The 23,954-nt window shown below is 30.6% G+C and overlaps 1 protein-coding gene across 1 annotated transcript; it reads right to left on the bottom strand.

The window, feature by feature from the left end:
• Nucleotides 1-20,116: 20,116 nt before the first annotated feature.
• LOC129972072 (uncharacterized) lies at nucleotides 20,117-21,060 on the bottom strand. Its single transcript, XM_056086053.1, has 2 exons — nucleotides 20,827-21,060; nucleotides 20,117-20,695 (listed from the first exon to the last, which is right to left on the bottom strand). Exons 1-2 carry the CDS (start codon nucleotides 21,058-21,060, stop codon nucleotides 20,117-20,119), a joined length of 813 nt encoding a protein of 270 aa, XP_055942028.1.
• Nucleotides 21,061-23,954: the final 2,894 nt, after the last annotated feature.

Genomic DNA, 23,954 nt, shown 5'->3' with positions numbered 1-23,954 from the left:
GTTTGGTATTTTAAATAGCTTTAGTACTCTAAAAACTTTTTTCCTACTTCTGTATATTTAAATTCATTATAACTCTATTCGAAGTCTCAATGTAAATTTAACATTTTGCATTTTCCATTCATTAACTTACCAATTCAATAACTACTCTTTTGATTTGCAGCAAAAGAAAAAAAGTTGAAATGATTTTTTATTAGTTCTTTTCATCATGTAAAATTTTTATTTCCAGTAACATTTCATGCAAGAAAGGTAAATTTATTTTGATATTATTATTGTAAAATCATATTATTCATTCCCAAAAATGTAAACAAAGATGAAGCATCTATTGAAAATTAAAATATGCTTTTTAACCTAAACAAGAAAGAGAAAAATTGAAAGCTTTACTTATTTACTTTTTGAAAAATATTGAAGTAAAAGGGATATCAAAAAGTTGCATTTTTTTAAATGTTCATCACAGAGACAAACAAATCATGAATTTAAAATATGATTCCATTAAATGAAGTCTAAGGAAGAAATTATGCATTTTTTTTTCAATTTGCATGAAAAATTTTAATTTCAAAAATTTTATTAGAATAATGATAATTTTACTAGGCTTTAAAGAATGCTACTTCTAGAAGAAGTAGATGTGCATTAAACTATCTGTCTTATCATAGTATTGGTTGATATTACTCACTAAAAAAGAAAACTAAAAAAAAGTCATTTCATAATATAGCATGTTATGTAGTTTCTTTTTTATATATTGTTTTAGTCTTTTCTTACAATTCCTTATTTCTTCGTGTTGGTATTTTTCAGAATTTGCGAACCTCTCGTTATTCATCCATGATCCCATGACTAATCCAAAGGAAATTATAGTATATTAATAAAATAAAAATAGTCCATTCCCATGACGTAGAGTTGTGAATTTCGTGAAAAAGCATTGAAGAGCATCTTGGTCAAATTTTATGTGGTTGTGGATATTTAGGAAGATGAAAGAGTTCGTTCTCTCATAAAATGGGAATGAAAACCATTGTAATGCCACTTCCAAATCTCTAATGAACTAATTAATGGTTGACATATTCGTTCAAGTGACACGATTTTCAAATTACCTAAGTTCATGCCCCTCCTTTTTGCAAAAAAAAATTACCAATAAAATGTTATATCTAAAAGTGTTCTGGAAGTTTTTATGAATAATGTAAAAATTTTTCCATGAATACTATATGAGTACTATTAAACATTTTTGTTACATTCTAAAAGAGATAAAAATTGTGAATTTGTGTTTTGTTTCTTCGAACAAGACAAACATATGAAATAAATATTGCAGCTTTTACATTATTAATTTTCCAAAAAACACCCACAATTTACGTTCTTTAAGAAAATTTTCTCAATAGAAATAGAAAATCGAAAAAAATTACAAAAACAATATATTGTGAATATGTACTTCTTTTTCGAATACTAATTTACCTAATAAAAACATTACCATTCTTTATCGTCTTTTTATTTTGAAATAAACAAAATCCAAACTAAAATCTCTTGAAGATAATTTTCTAGGTGTAGATAAGAATTCAAAGAAAAGAAGTGAATTAAATCGAGAATAGAGTATTTTATCTCGTTGTACCATTTTTTAAATTTTTTCCCCTTTTTTTTTACCAAAAATTAAAAATTAAAAAGAATTTGATGACGAAGCTTAGATTGCTATAATGAGATTGCAGGAAAATTGGCAGAATCAAAACAACATCTCAGAAAATGAGAAATTTTGTTTTCAACGTTATTGTACCCTTAAATGAAAAGAACAACTTCAAGAATAAATATTGCCAGATTTATAATACTTAATCAATAGTAATAATAAAATTAATTTGTTTTGCTGTATTTCTGATTTATAAATATTTGTCTTTAAATTTTACTAATAAAATACCCTTGATTTACATTTGAGTTGCAAAAAATTTAAAATACAAAATAACTTTATGTATATTTTTACTTAACTGCGGATTCTTTTCACCTATTCACTTGTTATTCTTTATTCATTATCTTTCAAGAAGCGTCGGATCTGAAAATTTGATTTGCCTTAAACCAAAACATAATTAAGTTTATTATTATTCATCAGATCACGTAACAGATCAACAAATCAAAAGCAAATTTTCTCTTTCTAACCAATAACAATACCTAATTTTAAATATTAGTTTTGCTGAAAGGGCTTCAGAGATCAGCTGACTTTCTCATTAATTTGAGAGAATGTACTCACGCGCGAAAATCCTTTAAGACCTTTAAAAATGTGGTAATTATTTTTATGGTAACTTTTCTTGGAAAATAGAAACATAAATTAATTTTCATCATAAAAATATCAATTTATAATCCCGCCATTAATTAAAATATGTTTTTTCGTCTAAGGACTAAAGTGAACGGAAGTTTCATTATCTTAGAGTTGATAATTTTCTTCTAAACATTTAGTGAATAACCTCACATTAATTAAAAATTGAAAATTAATTCATCATGAATTAAAATGATTTATAATAATATATATTCAAATTTTAAAAAAGTAAGTTTTCAAACTTGTTGATGTTTATTACAATATTATGCAATAAAATAGCGTTGCATTTTTATTTTACTATAAAAAATGCAACACTATTCAAAATAAAAAGTATTGTAAACGTCAAACATTTTGACTTCGATATTTTATTGATTCTGCATGTGGTTTATTACTTAATTCTTAAAACAAATCTGTCGTTGTAGTTATGTACGTCTCTCGGTCTGACCGTTTATTTATCTTCAAACACAAAATCAAGAAAGTGTCACGAGCTATGCGAATGAAATTCAGTATGTGCTAACAATAAGCATATAGATCTGTAACAAATTATAAAAAAGAGGTGTGCCAGTGTTCATACATGTTAAAATTTAAATTACATAAAATATTAAACTATGTAGATAAAATTCAGAATATTGTTGCATCAATATAACTGTAGTTCTGAATGTGATTTAGAATAAATTCTATAAAATTTTTGGCTTTCATTCGGTCTATCAATTCCTGTCTACATGAATCGTTGATAGTCAGAGCGGCAACAAGCATCTTGGAAACTGTAGATATAATCTATTTCAGGATTGAATTAGTGAAAGAACTGACTGCAATTTTAATTTTGCGTTTACGAATTATGGAGAAAATATTGTAATCGACAGAAAAAAACTCAAGATTTTATTGAATCTCCACGTTTTGGTTCGAAAAAACTTTTTTTAGGTATTACGCCTGTTTTGCTGTGACAAAGATAACTGAAAAAATTATTTTCAGTTACAACGGATGAAATTTGGTGTAGGGTTTTTCAACAAACTTGTAGTTTCTTTTTCTAATTTTGAGCAAATTGTATTCAGAGGAAATTTGCCTGTGTGTCGTTTCTATGTTAACATCATAACGATGAAAAAAGAGAAAAGAAAACTAGATGTATAAAATTCATTGCAGACATTTAACACCTATATTGTAGACACCAGTGAAATTCCGAACGAAATCCAAAAGGGATTGGGAGTTTTCAGTCTGTACTGCCAGAAGCATGTGAACACAATAACTCGAAAGCTTAGCAACTCAATTCAAGTACGGTGCATTATTTTGTGACTGAAATTATAGTTTTATGTCAAATTTTACTTCCAATTGTTGTAGAAAAACGCGTCAAAAACATAAATTCACCTTTGTTAGAGAGTATCTGAGAGCGTTTCCCAATTCCAGACCAGAAAGCCGTAATACATCATGAATGGAAAGATAGATCTCACTGACGGTCAATCAGTCACTGCCCTTCAACTGGCAGCGGACACTCCTCTCATGATACCCGCTGCTAGACATCGGGGGAGGGGGAGAGAAAAATCCGTAATGGAAAAATATCTAGTCTGACATTTTTAAGCAACTATTTTTACCCGTGATATATCGTTTTACCGTTTTGAAGGCGGAAAATTCGCAAAGATTTCTCGTGTCTGACAGTAAGAGAGTTAAATATACTAACCAAATTTATATAATAGTTATTGGACTGCTATTATTTATGAACCTTTAGAACTTCTCGTATTAGCAGAGTGTTTATTAAGCCTTCAGTGTGACAAGAAATGATGTCCAGAAATGAATGGTTCACGACATGACTTTGTGTATGAAGTATACTTACCAGTCGTAAATAAACAAACTCATTCTTCACTTTAAACTCTTCCATAATTGCAGCAGAGGCGAAAATAAATAGCCGGAGTGCCAAAGAAAGAGATAAACATAGACCGCCGCTGTCTTACTCTGAGCTCCGTTATTTATTCCTCGCAGACGACACTATATGAGTTGCCAATGTGAAAGAACAAAATCTGATGGCAGAATGGGAAAAAGCAAAGCAGATATTGGCTCCGGAAGAACTTACAGAAATTGGCATTGTTAAACGTGAAGGGAGATATGAGAAAAGATAACGCATGATGTAAACATGAAATTTAAGAAGAAAGTTGAACTTTTTAACAGTTTTATTAGAAACATAGCTATTGTAGCATTATATACATACGTAGGTATTGAAATGGAATGTAGACATATTCTTTTTTCTGCATGCCATTTATCTATAATTTAGTTATATGTAGTCGAAAAAAGAATTCTTGGAATACATATGATTTTAAGAAAAATGATGGATTATTTTGTTTAAAGGAAAATTTTACAAAAGAAAAGTTCAAAAAGAAGCTAAAAAAAGTAATAAAACGTTTATAAAAGAATTATAATATTACTTATACAATTTTTAACTGTAGAATGTTTAATTCCGAGATATTTTTTAACTTTACTTAATTATTAATAAAATAACCCGAAAATAAATAATTTAATTTTTTGTACCAATGAAATAGATTTATTTCGAAAACAATTCTATATGACGCAAAATAAATAATTTCAGAAATCAGTTATGAATATAAAAAAAACACAAAAATGAAATATAAAACAAATGGAAGAAAAATTATGTTGTGACAATTATAGTTATCAGCTATTTTCGAATTTAGAAATATTGATCTTATCTAATTTAGCAAAAGATTATGGAAACACAAATGAAAAATGTTTTTCTGAAGAAATTACATTAGAAATTTACATTTTATATTTCATTTCGCCCTTATTGTATTATATACAATATTATGATAACCAAATTTAAATACTTTCTTTAGAATTGTCAGAAATTCTGCTTGCATTTAATATAGTTGTTTCAATAAGATGATCTATATAAAGAAGTCTAAAACTTAATTTACAAAAAACGTTTGGATAATATGTAATGCTACAAAAAATATATATATAATTTTTCACATCGACAATCTGCTATGAACATTTTAAATTGTAATAAAAGGAAACACAGTAGAATTACATTTAACGATCATAATTCATTTCCGAATTTTAATCGCATGAGAAATATTCGCTAAACGAAGCAATTTTTTCCCCTTAGGAATCAGTGTAAAATAAATATTGCGTTCCATTCCTAAAAACAATTACTAAAAATTATAATATTATAATTTATTATTTATAACTATTTTTACATATTTTTGTCCAAAACTCATTTGTTTTTGGCTACACTTAAAACTTTGGCGAAAATGGGTCACAGCATTATCGTTAAAGGAATTTGTATCACGCATAGCTACTGTCTTAACAATGTGATGCTTCTCAAAATATAGCGCAATTATTTCCCATGCTTTTAACATGTCTATTGTTTTATTGGAACGTCGTTGATCAGTTGCGTCTATTGTTTACTCCTCTCTTCACCAAATCTCCTCCGCACCCTTTTGCTGTGACGCATAATGAAATTCCATAAATTCATCGATAATTCCTCTCTTCACCAAATCTTCTCCGCGGCCTTATGCTGTGACACATAATGCAATTCCATAAATTCATCGGTAATTCTTGTTACGGTCGTCCATCAATTCATCGTTCACTTTGCTATCCATCTGCAGCTCCAAAATCTTGATCAGGGACATTTTCTCATCGATAAAGGCTCCACAGGTGGCTACTTGCTTAAACCCCTCGAATTCGTTTTCGACAAGATATCCAGCCAAACCTTCTGCCAGTAAGTATAAGTGCTCTTTTCAAAAAAGCTCTGAATACAGACTGTTTCGTCAATCCAGCATGTGACACCACTCATTCTACAAAACATAGTTCGTAAAGTGAGTCGTTTTATCGCATTTTATTTTGTAAGCTCTCTGAATAACTCATTAAAAGAGGTTTGATTGCTAGTGGTATATTTCGTAAACCAAAAATTACCATAAACTCCAAAAACAGAAGGCTATTTATTCTTACAAAGAGTATTATTTTGACTGATTTTCCAAATTTAGCTCATTTCTCTAGGAAATGTAACGTATGTGAGATGAAAGGAATCAATAGAAAACGAAAAATCATGAGGTATTTAAATTTGTCAATGTCATGACTAAACATTTCAGACAACACGACAACCGAAAATCTCAGATAGTATGAACCATCAGATTACATCTGAATTTAAATAGCATTTACTAAACTTCTTTCAAAACCTCTCTCGAAATTTCATTCATATTTGATGCCAACCTTCTACGATTTCATGTTTTTACGACATGATTAGTATATTTTTCTTATGAAAATATCTTGAATCAAATTTAATATAATACAAAGTTTCATTTTTATCACTGAACCAACTATATTCAGAATTTATCGTTTGACTTCAATAACATGTAAATAAAAATGCCCTTCTTCCTGATTTTAAAAATAAGTGTTCACTAGCTTTAAGAATTATTTCAATATTAAACACTGAAAACAGATTTTAAAAAAAACTAGTTACTAATCTTAGGTATTCCAGAATGAATTTTTCAAGGCGTTCTTTAAAACGGCAAGGTTTCAGAAGTTTTCAATTGTTACATGGAATCGAATGAAGTGCATATGAGCTAAAAAACTGAAAAACTATTTTTGTTTGATTTCATGAGAATCACTAAATAAAAGTATTTTATCTTTAAATGATGAATTATTTTTGTGTTGATTTGAGAATATTATATCAAAAATTATGAATGAGACTAATTCGACGACTAATCGCCAACAAAAAGTTACAATTTAGTGCGAATGTCTGCCATGTACCCGATTCTCTTGTCTGACCGATAAATGGAAGGGTTTTCTTTTATATATAATAATATACGGGTATATATATATACACCATTTGACGACAAAATGGATGAACTAGAATCTTCAAGAATTTTGGTGATATGAACTCTAGGAGTATGCTTGTTTGTTCAGCTTGAATTGCCGGCCTTTTATACTTTTATAGTTTCAGGAGTAAGACAAAGAAAGTTCTCGAACAATCAAGCATAATTCCAAGCCTGGGGAAAATGATCCGGCATCCGAGCAGCATCCAATGGAGCTGACCGTAAAACGGTCTTTCCTACAATGGAATTGGCTGTGCTCGGATGCAACATTACAGATTTGTAACATTAATAGTTTTCCAAAATATTTTAATCACAATATGTTATTCAAATATTTAATCTCCCACATAAAAATGTTTCAAATATTACTAAAGAAAACAGTAAGCCAAAAATACTTTTGTCATGAATTTCAACATTTTAAAATATGAAAAAAATAGGAATTCTAAAGCAATTTCTAGAAAGTAATAAATATAGAAATGGATTTGCCATTGATTTAAAAACAAATTTAAAATAAGAAAAAGAATAGATCTTCAAAAGTTCTGCAGGAAGGCAATAAATCTGGAATACCGAATAAAGTTGTGCATATTTATAGTTTTAGAACTTTAATAAATTTGACTGCAAAATAAAAACCAAGACACGTAAACATCATAAATTGATGCATTCTGAATAAAGCAATTTTTGAATTTTAATGAATTTGAACTTAGGATAAAAACAAAGATATTCCCAAACGCAGTAAAATGATGATTCTTAAACTTCCTTCTGAGTGGCGATTCATTTAAATTTCCAACACGAAACGCAGCGACTGAATAGGTTTCAATTGCTTAACTTGGAAATTCATATCTACTCTTGGAAAAGGTTTCTGTGTCTAATCCGTTGGAAAATAAAACACTCCAATTTTAAACTGTCTCTAAATAAATCGATTGTTTTCCAAACTCATTAACTTTAATTAAATTCAAATTTTAAAGCACGCGTGAGCATCCTATTGAAGTAACTTGCTTTATTGAGCTCTCAGCAAATAAACTCAGAAAATACTTAAAGTTGAAGTGTCTTAAAATCCTTCAATCCACAAGAAAATCTCTTCGTCCTGATAAAGGTCTTTTAAAAGATGTGATCTCATTTAGCTCCATTAGCATGAAACGAGCACTTAACTTTACGAATTCCTAATAAAACTCGATCAAAAGACTTAAGCATGCAATTAGGATAATCAGTAAACAATAAAATAGTTAGTTGTCACGGAATAGAATTTTACATAACGCTGTCTTATTTTGCTTGAGTGAAAATTGAAAAGCAGTTTCCTCTTTGCTGATTCAAAACCTTTTAAATGGTGGTATCAAATAAGGTAACTGTTTGATAGTCCTAGCTTTTAAAAGTTAGGACCCATTATATATATATATATATATATATATATATATATATAATGATAACCATCCCAAATGGTTAGTGAGAGTCACCATCCGAGTGCAAAAAGTTGAAAATATGCTTTAATTTTTATATTATAAACATTAAATAAATAATTTTACTTTTTAATGTTTTAAATTATTTATAGCTAAATGGGATAATTTAACAATTAACAAAAGCAACATAAGAAGAAACTTTTCAAAAATAAATAAACTTTTAAAAGGCACATGGCATTGTCCTATGACCCATACTGTATTATAATGGATTAAGAGAAATATGGAGAATTTTGAGGAGATCTTCTCAAAATGCTGGCCTTCTCCTTGTTTATTATAGATGAAGATAAGAAGGAAGGTTGAATATTAAGCGTTTTGCAGCTAGGGGCCACCCACCTCGAAGAGAATGCGGTTCGGTGAATTGGCCTGTGTTATCGATGGATTATGATAAAGATAGCAATCGGTCACAACAAATCTTGTCGATAGTGCTTCGTTCAGTTGTAACGGGATGGGCGGCCACACTGAAGAAGTGTATCATAAGAGATACGCCTGAAAATTGGTTTTCCAAATGATGGTAAGTTGTGTGGTCGAACTTCGCTTATGCCAGAACTGTCGTGAAGAAGAAAGCGGCTAGCAGGGAATGATGACTTCGGTCATAAAATTGTTCCGACATACCATGTCGATGGGGAAGAAAGAGGGGCCAGACCTCTCTAAAGAGATTTGCTCACTTTGAAGAATTGACTGGGTTGTCTGGATATGCTAGCAGTCGTGGTTTATATCACAGATTTGTTTGTACTACTAAGCAGTATAAACAAATCATGTTTATACTGCTCTGTACAGTGATACAGAGATGGCTGGCTATACACAATACGTCTTTTTTACGTTAAAAATTAAGGTTCGTTATGATTTTCAGCCTATTTGAAATCTTTTCTATGGTTTTCATTATTCATTTGATCGTAATTTTTTTCATTTCATTTTTCTGAATATTGACAAGTTAAAATCTGAATTTATTATTCATTACAACTTACAGTTGCCACCAAATTGGGACGCGGCATACATATTCAGTCGTAATGCATTCAAAAATTTTAATTATTTCAATGTTGCAATTATAGTTTTCATGACGGATGAATGAAAAGAACGAATGTAATTATGATATACATATAGTCATTTCGTAATATATTTGGACAGTCAGCTTGCATATCTTACTGCGATTCTCCTGCTACTAAGTGATTAGTCTCATTACATTAATATAACTAAATTTTAGAATCTTGGACAACCTATAATACGCTAAACTGTTTTATCCAATTTTTTTCTCAGGCATGATAGTATTATAGTCTATAGTTAACCTGCGGATTGTAAAATATGTTAGTAGATGTTATTTACTATAAACATTAATACAACATTGATACATTATTTTATTTTTATCTTAGTAAAAAGATAATTTTTAAGTTATCGAAAGGTATTCCACATGAATTATAAGATAAAATGTATTGGTCAAAAAATATAAAATATGAAAAAACTTTTTGAGAATATAATTTTTTTCTAAATTTGAGAAATGGCAAAACATAGCGTGGTTATATTAACTGCAGGAAAAACTGAACAATTATTAAAACGTTTTAATGTGTGTATTGAAAACTCTTTTCTAGAAAAGGGTTACTGAATTTATGAAATCCTTTCTTTGTTCCTTGTCATTCCTTTTCTCGTAAATTGTTTTCAATACTGAAAAATTAAAATCTGTGTTTTCTTTGAATTACAACGTGTTTTAGAGTTGATAACAAATCAGGGTTGCCGTTCTTGCAATTTCCCTTCCAATACGTTCTAATAGTACTGAATTTAAATTTTAACATTTCTGTTTTCAGCTTTTCAAACAATAATGGCTCGTATGTGTAGAAATGGAACTGTACGAGAAAGAAACGAATGTATACGTACTAATGCAGTATTTTTTCTAAGCATTGCATTATTAAAATCATTTGTGCTATCTGTTTTTAATATCTACTTTCAACTTTTTATGACTTCAGGAAACACATCTCATGTTCCGTTCCCCACTTCTTTTTTTTGCGGTATTTCCACTTCAAATAATTGCATGTGCTCTCTCTCAATGTACATTGCCAATGATAAGTCTTTATAGACTTCTTAGAATGAAATATTATACGTTGTAAGTTAATTATTTCCTTTCTTTCGGTTTACTTCTACTCTAAACTTCTAAACTCTAAAAGCCTCATATTGAAAAAGAAAACATCCGCAATTTTCAAAAGAATGAATACTCTTCCCTACGATGTTTGCTTTTTGTTCCACTTGGAGCAGAAATTTCTCCTCCACAAAGATGTATTAGTCTCTCGCTCTTAGTACCCCAGCCCGCCCGAGGAATGCACAATGGATCATTTTTCACGAGAGAAAGGCCGAATCCATTTCCAGTCTCCAGGGTCCACTCGTTAAGATAAATTAGAATGATGTATTTTACACGAGCCCGGCAAATTCGGACGATAAGGCACAACATTTGATTGATTTATTGTTGCTTACCACGAAATGTGTCCATTTTCTGGTTGAACAGCAGCAATTATTTGCATGAAATCTGGTGGTTTTGAATTTATGAAGGGAAATTACGATTTTTAGCAAATGTTAGATTTTCAGCTGTACTAGATCATTTTCAATAGTTATGGATGCCATCATCATCATTTCGGAAAAGAAATTAGTATCACTCATCTGTGTGTTTTAGTAAGTGACTGGTAACAAACGCATAGTTTTAACTTGCGGGCGAAAACGTCTATACGTGCATCTTCACAGGAAATTTCAAAATTCTTTTAAACAGACTTAAAATTAAGCAGTTTTATTCGCAAAAAATCTTATTAAATCATTTTCGGCGATTTTGAAAAACGATCAAGTATATACTTAGTGTTATAATGCTTAGCTGTTCAATGAGTGAATAGAAGCAACATTATTTTCTTGAAAATCTCTGCCATGTTGAAGTTAAAAAGCTTTTTCATATAAATAATTCAATCTTGCCTTCTGAAATGGGATTAAACAAGCAGGAAGGGTCTCCAAAAAACTTTCTCGCATATTCTCTAATAAAGATACTATTCCAGAGAATGCCTTCCGTAGTATTGGCGTATAGTATTTACGAAATATTAATCTTTGGTATGTTTAGCCTTACTGTCGTGTGATCTTTGTCACGTTTTTTGTCGATTACGAAAATGATGTAATGATGAGCAGTTTTTTAATTGAATGGAATGGTTCCTTTTTAATTTTTGTACAAAATTCCGGTTTTAAATTGTGTATCATTTAAAGAGGTTATATTTTACGTATTCGAATTTCAAAAATTAATTAGAATGCAATGTTATAGCAATTTCCTAGTGTTTTTAAGATTCTCAAAAAGTAAAATTCAAAACAATAATTAATAATTAATTATATAACGATATAAATAATAATTAAACGATGAAAAATAATATAAAATAATAAATAATAATAATAAATCCAAATAATAATAATGAATAATTTTCTAAAAATAATAAAAATACTCTAATAAATGAATCTCCCAAAAATCTATTTTAAGGATTCAAAAAATAACTTTCTTAACTCCTTTAAACAGTAAAAAATTGACAACAGAAATAATTTAACTCCCTCATTTACAATAACATTTGCAAATGTGTAAATGTGTTCTGTAATTCTTGCACCGAATCACGGAGTTATTGAATTTTAGACATTGTGGAATTCAAATAAAAATAAAATGACATGGGCAAGTGTACCTGTACTCAGTGAATATTGTGTTCTTAAATAGAATGGTTTACTGAGTTGCATCATCCAATTAGAAGATTAAATAAATTAGTAGATGAAACATATATTCATAAAACTTAACCCAAGGAATGATTTCATTCGAGACTAGATACTCCAATGGAAGATTAAATAAATTCGTAGATGAAACAGATATTCATAAAATTTAACCCAATGAATGATTTTATTCGAGACTAGATACCCCAATGGAAGATTAAATAAATTCGTAAATGAAACAAATATTCGTAAAACTTAACCCAATGAACTATTTCATTCGAGACTAAATACTCCAACGGAAACAAATCGTAAATACAATTTGGTTAAGCTGATAACGCAATTTTAAGAAAAGTTTTTTTTATTATTATTAATTTTCCTAGTTCTGAAGATGTAATTTAATAGAATAGAATTGTAATGTGTTTTTTCTGTCATTTAATAAACTGTTTTATCTATAATTGTAATTTCATACCCATCAGTCATATATACTTAGCAGGCATAGTAACATATTTAGATAACATGATATAGTAATAACATAATGCCATAATATAATAATAACATAAATAATAACAATATAATATTAACTAGATAATAGCATAATATAATATTAACATAGATAATAACATAATATAATAATAACATAACAGAAAACACAACACAATAATAAATAGCATAAATAACATATTTACTTAGAAATCCCATTTGTAATTGCAAATTATAAAAATTAAAAAGAAATACTGTTATTAGCGTTAAAAAGTATTACATGCTTATTAAATTTATTTTGTAATTTTTTTTTGGGGGGGGGGGCTAATTTGCAATTTATAATAAAATACTAGAAATCTACTAGGATCCAGAAATCATTTTTTTTCTCCTTGAAATTCATAAAGAAATTGTAACTTTTGTATTCGATGGAAACAAAAATGTATTGGCTAAGTGTACATTTCTAGTAATGTTAAACAGCCTACTGTAATTGAGATTATGCAAACAAAATACAAAAAAAGTTCGCATGGAAACGAAGATACAAATAAATAACAATAGCAAAAATAAATATAGTGAGGAAAAGGTCTGAACAGGTAAAAATATATATATTGTGTATATATATATGTTTCAGCACCTGATGTCTTGTTTCTTAAAATATGAAAAGAGGCGGTTATCTATTGCTTTAAAATGAAATTTTTCAGTTATAATAACTTTGATGAAGAGTTCAGTTGAAAAGTTTTATGTGAATAAGAAATTCCTTCAAATAAAGTAGAGAACGAGAAGAACGGAATAGGATTTTTTCACATTCAATAGAATTATAAAACAATGAAAATTCATTTTATACATATTTCAAATTCCATAAGGTTTTTTTAATGGATTAGGTTTTATTATTTGAATTTTTCAAATTTAAAATATGCCGTATGCTTACATTTTTGCATTAAAAATCCTCAATAAGATATTTTTGTCAAATTTCTCCAGACCTAACAGAAATTTTGTATTTATTCTATTACAGAAATTTTGGATTATGCAAACCAAATCTAAATAAATATAATAGAAAAATAAACTCAAATAAAAAAATGATTAGTGATTTAGATTAATGTCGAACAAAACATGCACGTGCATAAAAATAATATTTGAGTGACGTCACAAAAACAATTTCTTTTTTCTGACATTAAACGACGATAGACGAATATATGTTATCCTGACAAAAACCCAACAAACCAATTACGGAGACAACGTCAGCCAAGTATTCCATTTTATGTATTCCATTCTTGAGAAATTATATCTTTATCTAAGACAAGTCTATTCCAATTAGCAAAGTACTTTAAAGATGGAATTTTAACGCAAAATCATTATCAAAATGATGAAATAAAAAGATATTTTTTAAAAAACGAGTATCAAAAATTTACACTGTAAAACTGTTCAAAAACTGTTCAAAACTTATTAGTTTTGAACTTTAAGCGGGGAATATATTCCCTAAAAATCTTTTATTTCAAATTTATTTATCATTTAATAATAGATGCTTTTTTTCCTTTTTCTTTGGATAATTTTTAAAAGTATTTTAAGATGCTCTTAGGCAAACTATAACGTTTCTTCAAAAATAAATGAATTAAGAATTCAATTCTTTTTCGTTTATTACAAAGTTTTTTAAATAATTTCAAAAGAAGTAAATTCGCACATGAAAATGCTTTTATTCTTCATTATCATAAAACCAATATGCTAAAATGCTTAACTTTTGTACTTATAGCTTTTTGCTTACATTTTATTGAAAGCCTTTTATGCATACGTTACATTTGGGATTCCCAAATGGCATTACTTAAAAGGAAATTAGTTCTAAGGCTTTAGATACCATTTTTTTCTATGAGATTGACATCAAATCTTTTACTACTTAACCAACATTTTTAAGTTAAATTAATTGTTGCATTTGAAACATTTTTCAGGTATTTTCCTTTTCCTGTTAGGTATGTTCAAAGAGAAATCATCATGATTGTCACAATTTCATCCTGGAGACTTTCGCTTTACAAATCCTACATGATATTCTGAAAGTATATCGGTTTGTGCGTATGTGAAAATGATAATTCAAAACCCCCCAAAAAAACTCATCAAGAGAAAGGAAGTAGACACATCCAAGAAACTAGATAAGTTACAAAAATGTTTGTCAAGTTAATAAGTACTCAGACAGTACGTTCTCTGAAGTTTCAGAGTTACACCGGAGAGACAAAATAATTTTACTGCGAATCTATTCATGCAGTAGTTATAGAAGTTTTAGAATAAGATTTTATTTCGGAAGTTGGGCATTTTTGTTATGCCACAATTTCTGTACCTAACTCATTTCTATTACTTTCTGTATTTATAATAATACAAATATTACAAACAAAAGAGACGTTTGACAGAATAAAGTTTGATCAATAAATAGAAATGATCAATTTTTTTTACTTTTCATTTTTCATTTTTTTAATGAAATGCCTTTATTAAGCATTATAGATAATCTTCAAATTTTATGCGCTTTATTCGACTAGACAAAGGCAAAAACAAAATGGAGGAATGCAACTTTCTGCATTTTAATCATTTAACTGCTTTAATGTTGTAGCCATGAAAAAATGTCATTAAAATATTTAAGAATTCAATAAAACGCCACTAATTTTCCATTTGATATGCAGTTTGTTTTTAATAAGCTCTACTTATAGACGTCAGTACTCGACTTACCTATAAATTTGTAATAGAATCGGTTGCTATTGCTATACGTTATTTGTATTTAAATTTTAATAGCAGTAGTCTTCCATATCATGTATTTTAAAAACAGAAGAATAAATGAGAAACAACAAAGCACTTAGCTCCAAAGCGTTTAAGTAAACTAAATATATATGTAAAAACTAATATTGGTCTTAAAGAAGTTTCGACAAGTTATGGATATTAGTTGAATAGAAATAAATTTCCTAAGCAGAATCCAGAAACAGTAATGCAGAATTACCTAAAACTAAGCAATTTAAGCATTAAAAAATAATACCCATTTCACCTAAAGAGTTGATTCAATCAGAAATATTTTTAATAAATTCATTTTTAAATGATAACTTATTTCAAAATGAAAACGGAGCTAACCCAATCCTCTCGAGATTAACAACACTTAGAAAACTTCACATAACTTAATATCTTAAAATTTCAATTCAAGCGTTATGACTGTATGAGCCATCGAAAACTGGAAAAAAAAAAGAATGGGCGTTTTAGTCATTTTTAGGTCACTGTGTAACCTGGAACAACCGATGATAATTTAGTAATATCATATTTAGTTAAAAACATAATGTCTTATAAAGAATTAATGATATTAATTAGGAGATGATTATTATTAATGAGCAGATTTTCGTTTTAGAAATATCAGAATTCTTTAAATCTATTGTCGGTGTAAATACTATAGAGTGTGTCTTGATTTATAATTTTTAATAAAGTTTTCTATAACTCCTTCAACAAACTCTATAATCAAAAAACATTTTTTATGAACCTTCATTAACTAGTTCAGAAAATAAGTGTATTTGACAAAATCAATGATACAGAAAATTACGAAACATGACTAGATTTTTAAATGCAAATTTAGGAATGTTTTGGAACTCCATCGGAATCAAAAGAAGAATTGTCTGCTGAACGCAAAATCGAGTTCTCATTCAGATTTTACAAGTTTCAAGCAGCCAATTGTCACCAAATAATTGTCTGTTTGAAAACGAAATGATGGAATTTTCATGCGATTGAATTGGTAAATATCCAAAGCTTTTGTTATCTTTTCCGAACAAAAGGCCCTGACACAACTGTATATGTCCATGTAATATGCTGACGTGGGGAAAATTGTATAGAAAGCACAAATGATAATACATTGTGCTGCTTGCATTAAAGGTAAGTATTAATAGGGTTGTCTCAACTGACATTTCATTGTTATTGTATGTGCTATATTTGCATGATATTTTTTGTCCTCTTCAGAAACCATACTGTCTTATGGGAATCAAAAGCAGTTCAATACCAATTAATTACGAGTTTCGTTAAATAATTTTAATTCAATTCTCAACTAATTTTTTCAAAACTGTCTGTATTGAAAATTCGAATCAATTTTAAAACTGAGCGAAACACACCATATTTGCTATTCTACACTGTGAAGTCAGATTGCAAAGCAAACAAAGCGTTTAGTAATATTTTGAACGATTTATGATTCTGCCAAACGTTTCGTCATATTTTTGTATGATATTAGTCTTAATATTGTAAATTTTCAAAAGAACAAATATTTTCGATAAAATGTCTTGATAAAAGAAATGGATCATATTTCCTCTCATGAAATTAAACAAAATAGATAATACGATCTTGCTCCAATGTATCAGAACTAGTAAATAAATTTTATTATTTAAATAAGAGTGAAACGAATGAGCATACGCAATTATATTATTATGAAGAGAGCCTGTTAAATTTATTATATGATAAAAAATATTATTCCAACACGAACAATCTCTAAATCATAGGCAAGTAAAATCGCTTACCTCTGTTTTGTTGGTTGGAATCTCTTTTGATAACATACTGGTGATGTTGTCTCCATCTGCAGCTGAAAATCTCAAATTTCTAATTAGTGGCAGGTTCAGTGACTATGACTCATTAACACGGGGAGCTTATCTTTAAGAAGATTATTTTAATAGTTACTTGATTATATGTTACATGATTAAGAATATATTTACAAGTTAGAAGAGTATAAAACGCGTTCATTGGTTGCCGCCAAAACGAGAGGAAGTCAACAACCCCTGGTGGTGAGAAGGGAAAGTTTTTTACAGTTAAAACTGGTTGCAGTTAAGGCCTGGTTCCCTACACTCCCACCTTGAGTTTCGTAAAGGACTTTCGAAACTCAAACCACTGAGTCCAGGAGAACATTGGGCTTTAAAAGCCGGCCATAACGGGATCTTCTTGGTTGTCTCACATCTGGAACAGCATGAGAGTCACTAGAGATAGGTGTACCATCAGGAATTATCGTTGTGGATGGAGAATCACTCTTTGGGAGACATGGGATAGCAAATTTTTCACTTTGGCTGATCTCAAGAGGAAAAAGTCTCTGGATTGGACGTAGGAAAGACCCAGATTCGGTATGGACTTCCACGAGACGAACTTTCTTGTCTTTTCCAAGATATAATTTGATGACTCTTCCCAAAGTCCAATTTATTCGCTTGACGTTACTATCACCGATGAGAACAATGTCTCCTTCTTTAATTTTAGATTCATTACGAATCTTTGAAAATTCTCTAAGATGTCCAAGATATTCGATTCTGAAACGCTTTCTGAGATCTTGACATAATTTTTGCCTGTAAAAGAATCTTTTATTCATTCTCTTAGTATCTATTTGATCTATATATGGAACTCCTATTTCTTTTACATCTTGCAAAAACATAGCAGGTGTTAATGCTACAAGGTCCTCATTGTCTTCACTTAAGTATGTCAAAGGTCTTGAATTTATAATGTCCTCAGCATCACATAGTACAGTGTACAATTCTTCAAACTGTAAGGAGGCCTTTCCAAGAATTTTTCTTAAAATAGATTTCAACATACCTATAAGCCTTTCCCAAATTCCGCCCCACCATGGGGCTGATGGGGGGCTGAATTTCCATAGGATTTTCTTTACTAAGGCATATTCTTGTATTTCCATCCAATCAACAGATTTCATCTCATTAGAAGTACCCACTAAGTTCCATTATCTGAATAAATTGTAGCTGGTCTTCCTCTTCTAGAAATAAACCTTCGTAGAGCTAGAATAAAACTATCTGTTGATAAACTAGTTACCAGTTCTATGTGGACTGCGCGATAAACTGCGCATGTAAAAAGTACAGCCCAACATTTGCTTTTGTTTTTCAAATAGAGTGGTCCGCACAAGTCAACTCCTACTACTTCAAAAACATAAGCATCTCTGACACGATCTTCGGGTAGTATAGCACTTGCTACTTCTAATGGCCAAGATGAAAAACGTTGGCATATTACACAAGTCCTTATTACTTGACCTATTGTCTTTCTGCTTTTTAAGATCCAATAATTCTCTCTTAAACTCGACATCAAAATCTGTATCCCAGCATGACTAAGTTCAACATGCTTTTCAAAAATAAGTTTTCCAATAACATCATGCTTTGAAGGCAGCAAAATTGGAAATATAAATGTCGGTAGATCACTTCTTTGAGAAATTTTGGTCTTTACTCTTAATAAACCATCTGAATCCAGGAATGTCTGTAAGTTCAGTTTTTCGTTCTCCAAAAAACATTGACTTTGAACTTGTTTAAAATGGCCTTTTCTGCAGCCTCTACTTCTTCAAAATCTAGAGTACCGCATTTTCTTTCTTTTTTCTGGGTTTTAGCATTTTTATAAAAACGAAAAATCCAAGCCGTGATTCTGGTCATTTTTTGGAAAGAAGATACCATAGAAAAGTACACTAATTGCTCTGTCTTGGTGTTAGTGACAGAGACAATAGATTTTCTTTTTTCGGAGTTTACAACGTCCAAATCTGGCATAGTTTCCGAAACAGGCCAATCTTCTATAGGCATTCTCAGCCAATTTGGACCCTTCCACCAAAGAGATTTCACAAGTTCCACTGCATTGGAACCTCGTGATGGAAGGTCAACTGGGTTTAATGTTCCACTTATGTGCCTCCAGTCTTCAGGATTAGCGAGTTTACGGATTTCCAGTACCCTGTTGTAAACGAACGTGGCCCTATTCTCATTTCTTTTGATCCAATACAAAGCATTCATAGAGTCAGACCAGTACAAGATTGGTATGTTCTCAAGTCCAAGTTCGGATATGGTTGCTTTTGCCAATCTAGCTCCAATAGTACAGGACAAAAGTTCTAGGCGTGGAATAGAGATCTTTTTCAAAGGAGCAACTCCATTTCTAGCTTGTATTAACTGGCACGACGTGCTATCAGCAGATTCAGCTCTCAAGAAGATACATGTAGCGTAGGCACTCTGACTTGCGTCACAAAAAACATGGATGGAAAATCTGGAATCTTCTGCAAAGTCCTCACGTACACATCTTGGTATTTCAAGATCATTCAATTTCGGTAACTTCATCTTCCAGCGTTCGAATCTTTCAGTTATCAGCAGAGGGAGTTCAGCATCCCAGGACAGCCCCAATTTCCAGCATTCCTGCAACAAAGATTTGGGCTCTAGAGTCACTGGACAAGAAAATCCTATCGGATCAAAGATTCGATGAACGGTTGACAGGACTTTTCTTTTTGTAATAGGTCCTTTATCTTCTTTCATCAAACTTTTTAAATTTAGAGATATAGTGTCCTTGGGTAAATTCCACAGAAGCCCAAGAACTGGAACCTTTCGGTCTTCTTGCCTTTCTTCAGTTGTGTCTTCAGTAGGAGAATGCTCCCACCCTCGAAGTTAAAACTTGGCAGTAGATAATAGTGCTTGCGATTCCGAAATAAATCTAGCGAGTTCTTCTTTTCTGTTGACGCTGAAAACACAATTATCAACGTAGAAGGACCTCATAAGTTGCTGGGCTGTTTCCTTGAGATGATCTGGGGCGTTTTTTAAATGAAGTTCTAATGTAGCTCCTAGAAGGAAAGGACTGGAGGAGATTCCGAACACAACTCTTTTGTGCTGCATGATCTTGATATTTCCGTCTTTTCTTCTATCCTTCCATAAAAATCTGAGATATGGTCTATCTCGTTCTTGTAATCCAATTTGCAGAAAGGTCTTCTTGATGTCAGATATCACTCCATATTTTCCAACACGAAAGCGATTTATGAGAGATGGAATGAGTTCTATAAGATTTGGTCCCTTTTCGAGGCAGTCATTAATAGAAGGTGTATTCTTTTCTTTAGCTGAACCATCAAAAACGGGTCGAACTTTGGTTGTCGAATTCTCCTTGAAGACAGGATGGTGAGGTAAGAAATGCTGTCCTTCTTTGATTTCTTGTATAGGATCAACTTCTTCAATAATACCCTCACTCTGCCAATCCTGAAAAACAACATCATAATCGGTCAGCTTTTCGGCACGTTCTAAGGCTTTAATACAACTGTTAAGTCTTCGTTCAGCTATCTTTCTGCATCAGGAAGAGGTGGATGATCTTGTATCCACGGTAGACTGACAATGTAGCGCCCCTCGTTATCTCGTGTTACACTGCGTTCAAAACGTTCCTTAGCCGCTTGTTCTAGTTCTTTTCTACTTTGAGTTTCCGCAGGGTCATTGATATTCAATGTATCAAGCCTCCAAAGATCGGATATATTTACGTCGTTGACAAGTAGCGACATGAGCGTGCTGGAACTATCATTTTTATTAATTCCTGATCTTCCATTAACTGTCCACCCTAACTTGGTGTTCATCGCAATTAGATCAGGCGAAAGTTTTTTTAATTTCTCGTGTAAATAATCTGGCTGCTGTATCTACCCCTAATAATATGTGAATCTCCTTGGGATCGTTTTCATACAAACAAAGATTTTCATCTAAGCAAATATCACTAACAAATATACCCAATTGTTTTACTTCTTCGATATTTTTAGGATCTAATTTGGGAAGAGAAGTGCAAATTTTATTCTGATCCATTACTTCTACATTACAACATAAATTATTTTCTGTATTACGCAATTTAATGGAATACATCTTGTGGTTTTCCCGCCTTTTCAGTCCTCCGAAAAGTCCATGAGTCACCGTTTGTTCCCCAAGACACTTCAATTTCATTATATCCGCTACGTATTTGCTGACATACGACCGCTGGCTCCCGAGGTCAATAATCGATCTAACATAGTGTTTTAAATCATTATTTTAGACGCTAACAATTAAAGTCTGCAGATAAACCTCCCTGGAACATAAATTATTCGCCAACGCGAAATTTTCATTTAAAAGATTATTCTCATCCTTACTTTCATTCAAATGAGTATTATTTTTCGGAACAGAATTATCTTGATTGCATAATATGGATAAATGTTTTTTTTTACCGCAGAGAGTACAAACTATTTTTGACCTACAAAATTTAGCAACATGAAATTGCTTTGCACAAATAAAACACGCAGCTTTTTTAGACAGTATACGTTTCCATTCTTCCAAACTTAAAGTACGTACGTATTCACAATCAACAACATCATGAAATTTATTGCAGAATAAGCATTCCAGTGTTTTTATTTTTACTTCAGAACTAATCAATTCTGAACTGCTAAATCTCTTTGCAGTGGAACATCTAGGATTATTTATTTTTCCGCTCGATGAGTCATAAAGCAACGGGGGAAATGAATACCTTTCTTTTTTCGAAATCACGGGTGAAGCATACATTAACGATCGTTCTATTGCTTTCAGATGAAGAGACAGAAAGTCGAGCAATTCATCTATTTCATATTTATCCGATTTCATATTTTTATTATATTCTAAAACGAGATCGGGGGGGAGGCATTTTAACAGGATTGGGCAAAGTAGGTTTTCGTAGGTTTCTTTCAAAACATTAAGAGATTCAAGAGATCGGATTTCTGTCTGTATATTATCAAACATTTTTCTGAATGATACAATATCATCCGAGTTCTTTAATGGGCAGATACGCAGTAAATTATAAATTATTCAAATGGGTATTAATGAGAACATCTGATCTTCCGAAGCGTTCTTTAAGTAATTTTATGGCGATTTCGTAATTTTCTGGTGTTAACGCAAATCCTTCTATGGTACTAAGGGCAGAGCCACCTAGGTGTGCTTTTAAGTAATTAAATTTACTGACTTCACTTAATGAATCATTTTCATGTATGGCTGATTTAAAGGAGTTCCAAAATGAAAGCTGTAAACTTGATTGCCCGTAGAATTTAGATATCGCAAGTTTTGGCAATTTAATGTTCCATGATTCTTTATAACAGGAACTTGGAACATTCAAAGAATCAACATTTTTTGTTCGTTCGCTTATTTTTTTGGTCTCTTAAATTTCCAAGTTATACTTTTTTGGGTGTATTCCGATACTTCTTTTACTTCTTTTTCTAATTTGTCCTCGGAAACGAATTCTTCAATTTGTGAATCTAGATTCTTTAATTCACTTGACTCAACAGCAAGATGCTCTAACATTTCTTCTAACATATCGACATTTACATCTGTTTTCGTTAGTTCTGTTTCAATAGTTTTACAAATTTTGATAACAGATGTTCTCAATACTCCCCGTTTCTTTCTTAACCTGCCACTTTTATCATCCATTTTTAGAATTGAACAGTTCGAAATTTATATTCAGTAAGATTCAATAATATATAAATTCAATAATAATAATAAATCAGTTCAAAATTCTAATATATATTTTTCAGCTCTAAATTGGTATAAACCATACCAATTATGCCGACAGGGATGCCAAATAATATTCCAACACGAACAATCTCTAAATCATAGGTAAGTAAAATCGCTTACCTCTGTTTTGTTGGTTGGAATCTCTTTTGATAACATACTGGTGTTGTTGTCTCCGTCTGCAGCTGAAAATCTCAAATTTCTAATTAGTGGCAGGTTCAGTGACTATGACTCATTAACACGGGGAGCTTATCTTTAAGAAGATTATTTTAATAGTTACTTGATTATATGTTACATGATTAAGAATACATTTACAAGTTAGAAGAGTATAAAACGCGTTCGTTGGTTGCCGCCAAAACGAGAGGAACTCAACAACCCCTGGTGGTGAGAAGGGAAAGTTCTTTACAGTTAAAACTGGTTACAGTTAAGGCCTGGTTCCCGACAAATATACTTAATATTAAATAAATACGTATCATGGTATACGTATTTTTTGAATCACATTTTAACATTAATGATATAAGATAAGAAAACTATAGATCTCTCTTTAAGAATATTATATATATATATATATATATATATATACACACACACGTGTGTGTGTGTGTGTGTGTGTGTGTGTGTGTGTGTGTGTGTGTGTGTGTGTGTGTGTGTGTGTGTGTGTGTGTGTGTGTGTGTGTGTGTGGCAAAGATAACTCAAAAAAACATTCTGAATTAGATTAATAGATTTCTGTCACATTTTGAGTAAAATCTATTCGGAGGAAATATGAATATCTGTATGGCCGTTCTAATATAAGTTAACGCTCTAATATAACTGTTTTAATTTAAGTAAGTTCTAATATAAGTTTAATAGTTACAAAACGAAGAGAAGTGGATGGATAAAACTGATAGATAGATTTAACATCTATATGTAGACATCTATGAAAACTTGAGCCAAATGCTACATGGTATTGAAAATCTCGCGGGCTATAATTTGATA

The sequence above is a fragment of the Argiope bruennichi genome, chromosome 6 (assembly GCF_947563725.1).
Source record: "Argiope bruennichi chromosome 6, qqArgBrue1.1, whole genome shotgun sequence".
In the NCBI taxonomy this organism is placed as follows: Eukaryota; Metazoa; Arthropoda; class Arachnida; order Araneae; family Araneidae; genus Argiope; species Argiope bruennichi.
This window is presented reverse-complemented; position numbering and strand designations above follow the sequence as displayed.